Source organism: Pinus tabuliformis, chromosome J (genome assembly GCF_031772625.1).
Source record: "Pinus tabuliformis cultivar Carrire ecotype Pingquan chromosome J, CPIR1, whole genome shotgun sequence".
NCBI classification, from domain to species: domain Eukaryota; kingdom Viridiplantae; phylum Streptophyta; class Pinopsida; order Pinales; family Pinaceae; genus Pinus; species Pinus tabuliformis.
The window spans coordinates 1,358,145,670-1,358,156,339 of record NC_142295.1 but is presented as its reverse complement, the minus strand read 5'-3'; the positions used below and the strand labels follow the sequence as shown (position 1 = coordinate 1,358,156,339).

At 36.1% G+C, this 10,670-nt stretch overlaps 1 protein-coding gene across 1 annotated transcript; it reads right to left on the bottom strand.

The window, feature by feature from the left end:
• Positions 1–7,612: 7,612 nt before the first annotated feature.
• On the bottom strand, positions 7,613–9,164 carry LOC149232429 (uncharacterized). Its single transcript, XM_089376487.1, has 2 exons — positions 8,732–9,164; positions 7,613–8,634 (listed from the first exon to the last, which is right to left on the bottom strand). Exons 1-2 carry the CDS (start codon positions 9,116–9,118, stop codon positions 7,672–7,674), a joined length of 1,350 nt encoding a protein of 449 aa, XP_089232613.1. The 5' UTR covers positions 9,119–9,164; the 3' UTR covers positions 7,613–7,671.
• Between the last annotated feature and the right edge of the window lie 1,506 nt (positions 9,165–10,670).

Sequence of the window (10,670 nt, the reverse complement as noted above, 5' to 3'; positions counted from 1 at the left end):
TGTCCAAAACCGAGACTAGACCCTATAATTTATCAAATTGTTTTAGGTATTCTAGATCAATATCTAATTTAGGAGGTTGATTTTGGGGTCTATATGGTTGTAGTAAAGCTTGATCTATGATAGTCTAATATACAAAGCTCTCAAATTTTGTCCTAAACAAGGTATGCTGGAAAGGAAAATCAAACTCTATGTCTTGAATAGTTTCAAACTTCTCAGGAAGAGAGTTAGACCTAGACAAAGGATTATTCTCAGTAAGATAATTGAATCTAGACAGAGGACTATTACTACCCTGGCTCTCTATAAGACCTCTATTTCTCACTAATTTCTCTGGATTATCTAAAAAATCAACAAGGTTGGGATATGGGTGAGCTCTAGTGAGAATTATTTTGGAAGCCAAATCTATTGAAAACTTATCACACAACTAACAAAACTAAAATTTCTATCACACTCAAATATATACAAAGATTACAACCTCATATCATGTATTTCATTGCAATATAAGAGTTTTGACTTGTAGAAATACTGATTGACTACTAGGGAATAATGATTTTTCAATTTAAAAAGTATTCTTCTCTAGTATGGTCACCACTATGTTGTTGTTCTATATTTTTTATTTTGAGGGAGTAAACACATAGGACGACATCAAAACCGCTTTGGAAGTTGGGATCTAGCCCTACCAGCTTCCGAGAGGGATCTCTCTGTCAAATTTAGCTATGTTTGATGTAAATTTTAGGCTAGTTATTACTGTATTGATTGTTTTTTATTGGATTGTTTGGTTGATTTAATCGTTATAATTCCAATGGGCTATGGAGTCTAAAGATTAACTAGATCTGCATCAATTTTTGAAGGAGTTTCATAGGGAAAGCTAGGTTGCAGTAGTTGGATCTTTCAGAATTTTAAATGGATTATGAAATAGAAGAAATGTAAGATTCAGTAGAAACTAAGGAGCAATCAATAATTACTTAATTTGACTTCAGCAAAAAACATATAAATTACTAACAGCCAGAATAGGGCGTTTCGTATAACATATCATATTCATCACAGTTTCTGTTATGTAATTAATATTTTCAGAAACGACAAAGAAAGAAGACAATGATTAAACACACGAACTGAATAAGAGCATCACCATTTCATACACCACATGAATCCTATGAAAATGTCCCTGTATTATTGATGCTTTCGATAACTTCAAAAAATTACAATTTGCAGAGGAAAATTATATTCACCAATCAACCCTTAGTACTTCAAACTATGAATTATTTATAATAATAATTACAAAATCGTTGTCTCAACCGACAGTGTATTATTAGCAATATCCTAAATAATAAAATCGATCTTTTGAAAATGATAGGCCAGGTGGACAACTGCATGGAGAGGTGGCTCTATTTTGGAGGATTCAGTTAATGAATCAGCCTATAACTGTGTTGTGATGGATATTGTGTTGGCTAATGTGCTGGATGTTAGTTCTTACTACACCCGAGTTACTTTAATCCAATAAATCACACAGTTCCTCCCATCTTTTTCATCTAGAATGGTTAATTTAATTTCCCTTCGGTAAATCTCATCAACCTCAGTATACTTTGTAAATGTTGGTTTTACTGTGAAGATGTGTTTTACCTCATTTTGGATGAAGAAGTCATTTCCCATTGTCTCCAAGAATGCTCTAGCTGTCATGCTGCCTTTTATACCACTGAATTTAACACTACTTTTGGCCACTTCCTTCATATTTAAAACATAATCTTCTTGAGTAATGAGTTTATCATTAATGACATATATGCTTGGAAATCCTTTCTGAATTAAAGCTTCAATCCTATTAAAAAATTTGTTCACTCCCAACTCTAGTGTTTCACACCTTTCCTCCAATTGATCAATGAGATTTCTTTTAGTCAAAACTTTCTTGACTTCCAAGATGGTGGTAGTCCTATCACTAATTCCTAACTCTTCAAGTTCGTATTTAGTCTTTGAATTCAGGAATTTGATGATATTGTAGGCTTCTGTAGTCATGTCTCCCATATTTTCTATTACTTGAACAATAGTTTCGGTGGCGTTTTGTATCAGTTCTTTCTATTCAGAGATGATTTGGATGCATGGCCAAATCTCATTCATGGAATCCAGAATACCCATCCAAATGGTTTCCTTGGCTTGGGCCAAGGTCTGACCAATTGATGTATCCTTCTTCACCTTTTGTAATATCTCCAACAGTCTTTGTGACTTTTATACTTCAGCCAAATGAGAAGCTTCAATTCTGGTTTTCTATTCTTGTAGAGCTTTGAGCTTCCCATACAATGTCTTAAATTCTTCTGACTAGATTGACATGTTTTCCAGTGTCTTTGTCACCTGTTCAGCAATTGTAGTTTGAGTAGAAGAAGTTGTTGCAGTTGTTGTACTTGTAGCTGCGAGTTGAGTGATAGGTATATCATCAAGGGGAACTATGGCCATCCTTTGACTTTTTTCTTTCTCTTTAATCATTTTATCCATTTCTACCTCCATCTATCTGATCTGGATATTCTGCTTTATGATTAGCTTCATCATGTCAGCCTTCTATGTTTCATTTTCTTAAATGTATTTAGTTAAGGGATCCTCTGTGGCTAGCAATTTCAGTTGCTTCCTCAATGCTACAATGTCCAAATTTTTCTTCTTAATGATCTCCTCTATAGCATTTATATATTTAGGATCATATCCTATCTTGACTACCAAATCTTCCAAAGATTTGGTCCCCTTGTCCTTTGCTAAGGAGAATACCTTTTCCATTTTCAACAAGGACTGAATGTTGGCATATGAAACCTACCACTTAAACAATGACATGACAGTACTAGTTAATGTAGAAGAAATCATCTCACCAGTCTGTTTATGCATCTCCATTTGATCAATGGGATGGATATCTTTGGTGTTGAATTCAAATGTAGTACTCTTGTAATTTGTTACTATTTTGGGATGTGGAATTTGAGCCTCAAGGAAGGCCATCTACATCTTTCCCTTCTCTGTATCAAAAACTGATAATACTTTTCTCTGTGACTGGAAGTCTACTTCCAAAACTAATTGTAGGTGTTGTTCTTAAGAATTTAATTCTTAGGTTTAATCTATCGGTACCTATCAAAAGCACTCTTTTCCTTTTCTCCTCGAACATCTTGAGAAGATATCTCTTTTTCCTTTTGACCATGTGAAACTGAAGGTCCAGTAGGGGATGCAACAAACTTGCTGCTTGTAGGTGGTGAGTCTCCAATTATGATGGCAGCATGATCTTTTGTCTCCTTTTCAACATTTGTCCTAGGAGTCACTTTTTCCCTTTTCCTGTAACCTATCCTGAACTCCTTTGTCTCACTAACTGTTGTTGATGATGATCCCTCCTCTCTCTGTCTTTTATTTGATTTCTCCTAAGAAGTGGGAGTCTATAAATTTTGAAGTAGGAATAGTTGTTCCTCAGCTTCCTGCAATGTATTTTCTGCCCACTCTAACTAGTTTGCATACTTTTCTATCTCAAGCCTTGAGGTATGGATATAGGGAGTAGTTTTTTTTTTTCTACTCGCAACTTGGAAATGATACCCTAGGGGTCATAAGACCATTTAAACTCAAGCTAAATTTCATCACCTTAAGAATTTTGTCTACCTCTTCTCCTGTTGACCTGGTATTGCATATGAATGGGCCCACTTGTGTCATTCTTCTCTAGTATGTTGGGCATTTCGATCTGGTTTAGCAAGTGCTTTGAAACTGGTCAGCCTATAGAAAGCAGTGAATCATGGAGAATAAGCCAGAGAAAGGGAAAAATAGGATGGTTCCAAATATTTTAAAGGTAGAAAGGCATATCCCGTTGGAGGTTATGCGCGATATTGTTAAAGGTTAAACAGAAGGGAAAATTTAATCACAACGGTAATTTTGCCAGGAAAGCATTCAATTGGGAAATGACTATGCAACGTGGCGCGACATGAGTGATGGAGATGTCAGGGTAGGGACAAGGAAAAGTGGATGAGGGGAGGACAATTTTCGAAGGGGGTAGAGGGCGGTAAGTGGTATGGTTGGGGAGGTGAGAAATGAAAGGAAGGTGACATGTATGGATGGGGCCCAACAGAGAATACCGCCTTTTCGGACCCCCCGGGGGTAAAGGTAGGATGGAGAGTGGGGGCTGAAAATAAATGAGAGTCGTGGATCGTGAAGGGTGGAGAATCCCGATGTTTTGAGCGCAGCCTCCTTTAACTGTATACGGCAAAAAAAGTAAAAAACATATATAAAGTTTGAAATATAAAACATGTAAAAAACACTTTATCTACATCGTGCATTTCTTTTCCATAATCATTAGAACTTAGGGTAAAGGCACATAAAATATTTATGAAAGCAATTATTTCTTCCTACCCTTTAACTAAGCTAACATTTTATTAAATGTAAAAGTGCAGCAAAATTTTGGTTTCTTCCCTTATGTATGCTATGGTTGCACTGTAAATTTTCTTTTTAGAATATTACATAGATAAACCTTTAAAGCATAAACCAATAAGGCCAACTTTCCTTGGGTTTCTAGATTATCAATATGGTACAAATACCAAGAAATTTGCCTCGATAAAAAATATAATTCGTTGAGTTTCTTCTAGAAAATAAATGAATGGTTTTCAATGATTTAGTTATTGTTGGTCAAATGCCAATATGGAAAACACTTGCTAAGTAGGAAGGAATCCACCAATGAGGCTAATGGGCCCACTCGTGTCTTTATGCGAAACTGGGACTTCTTCTTTGCCACCACAAAGTGAATATCATCTGAATTTAACATTTGTCTGATGTATTCCAGGGAAAAAATCCTCATGGGGAGGTATTTTGGGAGTTTATATGGTGCTAATTCGCATCCATAAACTCTGATTTCTGTATAGTTTTGGTATAAATACCAATCTCCAGTCTTGGCCTGATCTGTCAAATGCAGAACCCTTTTGATGTCTTCACTGATTCTGGGTTGTACTGAGCTGTTTAGGATGTTCATTGCTGGGTGAACAAACTCTTCAATAAACTGTTTGTATGAGAATTCTTGTTGTTCTTTCATTACTAAAGAAGTCCAAAATATCATAGGTTGTTGGTTTCCCTCTTCATCTAACTTTTGCATAGAAAAATTGAACTTGTCTGCTTGATAATAAAGAAACATATAAATTAAAACTGAAGTGTAATTAAACACTTTCTCTATAGGAAATTTTAGAAACTGCTCATGGATGTTATCAACCAAGAATTGACTGAAATTGAACAAAATAGATGGTTTTCTATCTGTGGAAAAGATGGAAAGGAAGCCTAGAATGGGTTCATCTACCCACTAATCAGAATGCTAACCCAAAATATATGAAATTGTGGTTATAATATGTTTAGTCTGATTAGGGAAGATTGAGGAAGGGTATGGAGGGTTCTTCTTTGGAAATTGAACATTTTTTGGTTAGAAGGTCTCAAGGATCTTGGCTCTAGTAGCAACATCAAGCTTCTAATAGAGCTGGGTGAGGGATTCTAAGGAAAATGGGGCATTATTTTCCACGGCGGGGGCTAGCATCATTTGGTTTATAGATTGGGTAGTAATTGTAAACAGGATGTCACCAGATGGGGTCATAATGGCTCTTTGGTTGGGAACATAATAGGCTTGGCATTTCCTGGTGAATTCAGGGGCATGGAAGGTTAGAGGGAAAATATAATGAGGAAGATTGGGCTTCGAGAATCCAATTTCATCTATTTTGTTAGCATGTTTGTCCTCCAGCCAACAGTAGGGTTCTAAAAACTCATAGTCACACTATGTTTCATTGATCCTATAATCCCTATCATCTAATGGAATATGATCTAAGTCTATGGGTGGAGGGATTAGTGGATTAACTGGGCTCTTTTGGTTCTTAGTCTTTGAAGGCATATTTAGATCAATGAATGATAATTGTGATAGAAGGGAGAACTTATCAGGAACAATTCGAGGTTGTGAATCGTCAGGGAAAAGGAGACAAAGCACTGACAATTTCAATCTGGTTTAGCAAGTGTTTTGAAACTGGTCAATCTGTATAAAATAGTGAATCATGGAGAATAAGCCAGTGCAAGGGAGAAATAGGATGGTTCCAAATATTTTAAAGGCAGAAAGGCATATCCTGTTGGAGGTTATGTGTGGGACCGTCAAAGGTTGAACGGTTACCCGGAAGGGAAAATTTAATGCACAACGTTAATTCTGTCAGGAAAGCATTCAATTAGGCAACGACTATGCAAAGTGGCATGACATGAGTGGTGGAGATGTCAGGGTAGGGACAGGGTAAAGCGAATGAGGGGAGGACAGTTTACGAAGGGGGTAAAAGGTGGTAAGCGGTATGGTTGGGGGGCTGAAAAATGAAGGGAAGGTGACACATATGGATGGGGCCCAACGGAGAATACCTCCTTTTCGAACCCCCCGGGGGTAAAGGTAGGATGGAGAGTGGGGGCCGAAAATAAATGAGGGTCGTGGATCCTGAAGGGTGGAGAATCCTGATGTTTTAAGTGCAACCTCCTTTAACTGTATACGAAAAACAAGGAAAAAACATATATAAAGTTTGAAATATAAAACATGTAAAAAACACTTTATCTACATCGTGCATTTCTTTTCCTTAATCATTAGAACTTAGGGTAAAGGCACATAAAATATTTATGAAACCAATTATTTATGTTTACCCTTTAACTAAGCTAACATTTTATTATGGCCCCTCAATCAGATTTAATTATGGCCCTCCTCTGATAGTTTGAGTGATAAGTGGGGATGAACACAGGCTCGCCTATAGGTTATTTTTTGAAATTTTGTCCAAAGCTTAATAGTAATATAATTATTAAAATTTAATAAGAAATATAACCTTCTATCCTATAATAAAATAATTTTATTAACTTTCATATAAAATATATAAAAATAAACAGGGATAAAATAAAATAAAAAAAATATACTCAATTATTAATATATGTAAAAAAATTATATAAAAATAAATAAATAAATTTAAAATCATTAAAACATTATTATTATAATATAATCTTAACCACTTAAAATTACCCCTGGTCTAATTGCCAATACTGAAAAGTTCAATTGTTCAAGCTCCTATCTAATAGAAAATATAACCTCCCGCCCTATAATAATTTTCTTATAAAATATATAAAAATTAGTCAAAATAAAATAAAAAATATAAATTAAATATTAATATATGAAAGAAATATATAAAAATTCAAATATTTTTTTCAAATTTATAAAAATATGAGGATATAATTTTTAATTAAATTAACATATTTCATTTTTAACTATAAAAATAAATTCAAAATATAATTAAAAAAATATATTATTATTATTATTATTAACAATAATAATTCAAACTACCCACAATATACTATTACTATTAAAATACGAGAATTACATATTGTTCCAGTATTCCCACTTCTCCATAAGCATTTCTAACAAAGTCCAGTTATAAAAAGTAATCCACATCCCAATCCCAATCACAGGGGTCATGGTATGCTCTTTAAATTCAAGAAATGGTTTATTTATTTCTTCAAAGAGCGATCGAATGATGAATTTGTAAACACCACTCTTCATTATTATTAATATTTAAAATGTTTATATTTAAACTTAATTTGTTTGAAATATTTTCAAATATTCCAAAACCTGAAATTAAAATAAGAAATACCCTTCTCAAATCAACCTCAACCTTCAACTTTATCCAACCTTATCCACTAGGGAAACAAGTCGTGTAGAGGCCAATTACGTATCGCCCTAACAACCTTGCTCAGATTTCCTGCCACGATATAATCAAAGGCCAGATCCGTTGGTAAAGTATTAACCAGCAACGCAAAAGTGATATTCTCCTCCGTCAATCTCATAACGTAAGAACGAGTGCCAGAGGCTGCACCGTTATGCTGAAAACTTGTAATGCTGCCAGACCTCTTATCAACACTCACGAACACATCCAAACCCCTCGGGTGATCAAACAGTGCATTCCCTGCCACGCTCCCTCTGTTGGCTGGCATCGGAGCATTGAGCATGGCGTCTACCATCTCTTTCTTCAGAATTGCAGGCCGTCGAAGCCCGTCAATGTGATCTACAAACCTAACAAGATCGCCCGCGCTTCCAATCCATGAAGCATAAGAGTCCGAACTACGGTAATCCATTAATCCATAGCTCGAATTCACGAATCTCTGGTTGGGAAATATTGACACAAACGGTGCGTCTTCACCATTGATTCCATAATAACGAACTTCGTTGTGAGCTAGATGCTCCAACATGGATTGTCCCAACTTTATGTCCCTAATTCCCAGTTGATGGAACATGTGTTTCTGCACATATTCACCATAATTCATTCCAGTGGCTTTCTCAATAACTCTCCCCAGTATTAGGTACCCAAAGTTGGAGTATTCCATGGCTGACCCCAGATCGAAATCCAGGGCTATCGCTTTCATGAAACGGATTGCTTCCGACGGTCTTGGCGGAGGCGGGAACCCTAGAGATTGTGATATATAGAGAGCTGTTTGGATTCCAAACACATCGATTCCGGTCGAGGTTCGATTCCAGCCTCCAGTGTGCTGTAACAGATTTTGTACAGTGATATTCAACAGTCGCTTGTCCACAGTCGCACCTTTTGGGGGATGGAGATTCTCCAGAAAATTGAAAGGCTTGTCCTCTAGACTCACTTTCCCTTCCTGCAACAACAATTTGAACCAATATCTACATTCAAACTATAATTAAGAAAATGAGAGTATAGATTGACAATTAGTTTAGCTATCCGGGTTGCATTACCTGAACAAGTTTGAGAATGGCAGTGCCTGTAATGACTTTGGAGATGCTATTATATCTGAAAATGTGATGTGTGGTGACGGGCTCCCCATTATCACGATTGGCAACCCCAAAAGCTTTGAAGTATTTGAGTTGGCCTCCTTTGGCAACAGCTAGCTGAGCTCCTGGTGCATTGCTGATAGCCATCACCATCTTCATCACTTCATCAAATCTGCTCATTTCTCCATTGGGGGAATTGCCATTTAACTGCTTCTCGCGTAGCTCTCTACTTTCTTCTCCTGCCTCTGATTGTCCATGACCCAGAAAAACATTTGATAGGAGAAGGAAGATCAGAATATACTCCACAGTATGGAAAAGGTGAAGATAGTAGAATAAGGAAAACTTCCCCATGATGCCGTTTGTTATAGATGAGCTATCCTCAGATGCTCTAACTTCTAGGAGTGCAATAGATGAGTTTGTTGAAATTGTAATTTCAACTGTAGTGACAGTTGAACAGCAGTGGGATATTTTACTTCAGCAAAAACAGTCAGTTTCTTTTTTCCCGATGCGATCAGATCGCAAGTATCGCCGTTATGCCCCTGTCTTTTGCATTGCGATATGTTTTTGCGATGCGATAATTATCGCATATCGCAGATCGCACTAATGTGTGTGTGCTCCATTTTTTTTCGTTCCGCCAAATGCGATTTTGCGATGCGATCAAATCGCAAATTGCACCAATATAATAGTGTTTCATTTTTCCTTCCGCAGCTTGTGATTCTGTGATGCGATTCAATTGAAGTCAACGGTTGAGTACAGCCTGCAACAAATGAATTTGACGTGAAGTAAAAAATTCATTTACCACCAGTTTTGTCAGTAAAACAATAAATGTAATTTACTGTGGGTTGGTAAGTTTTGGTGAAGATTTTAATTTTATTATTTTCTATCAGCGGGAGTATGGGCACAAGTAAAAAAATTGGTAAAACCATTTAAATTTTATTGTTTTTCATTTTACAGTAGCATGGCAAGTGAAAACGTGAAGTAATTTTTTTTGGTTGTCATATATATGTAAGTTTTTCTTGTGTTGACAATGTAATTTGTAAAAGAGAGGCACAGCAGTGCGCATGTATAGTTTTGAATATGCAAAAAGGAACACACAGCAGTGTGAGAAAAATATATGTCTAATTTCCACACAGCAGTGTGTTGATCTCTCCAGCAGAGACAAAAGTTTTTTTTGTAATGCAGCAGCGTGATTGAAACAAGAGGATTTTATTTTTTTGAGGAGACAGAGTAAAGTTAAAAACTGTATCTGAAACAGTTCTGGTGGTGAAATCCCTCTGTGAGAGAGGAAGACTCTTTTGTAACAACAGTTTTATTAATGAATAGAAATCTGTTGGTGTGTGAAAACTATGTCCTCTGCAAATAAATTTTTAGCTTTCCACTGTGTTAAGATCCTATGTGGAAAAACAGAGCATTGTTCTCTGTTCTGTGATTTTGTTTTTGGAATTTTACCACAAAAATTCCCAACAGTGGTATCAGAGCTGGTCCAGGCTCTTTGAAGGTGTCAAAGAAGCTGAAGGAAGGTTCCTTTTGCTGCAACAACTTCTCCAGTAGTGTGAAGACTCAGGCAAAAGAATCCAAGGTATTCCTCAAGCCAGTTATTTAAATACTTGACTGTATATTTGAAGCATAGTTTATAGTGCAAGAATGGCCAACACCAGTACCAGCACTAGCATGGGTATTTTTAATACTCAGCTCCCACAGTTTAATGGAAAAAACTATGACTATTGGGCAATAACCATGAGAGCCCTGTTTGCCTCACAAGACTTATGGGAAATAGTTGAAGATGGTTTTAAAGAACCAGTAGATGAAAATGAGTTTAATAATCTAACTCAAGCATAGAAAGATCTGTTGAAGAGCTACAAGAAGAAGGATTCAAAAGCCCTTGTATTTTTGTATCAAGCAG

Bases quoted from the DNA above. Each gene is read 5' to 3' on its own strand.
- LOC149232429 (XM_089376487.1), bottom strand. From the start codon at position 9,118: ATGGGGAAGTTTTCCTTATTCTACTATCTTCACCTTTTCCATACTGTG. The intron at 8,635-8,731 runs GTAATGCAACCC...TTGTTGTTGCAG, and splicing joins CCATTCTCAAACTTGTTCAG to GAAGGGAAAGTGAGTCTAGA.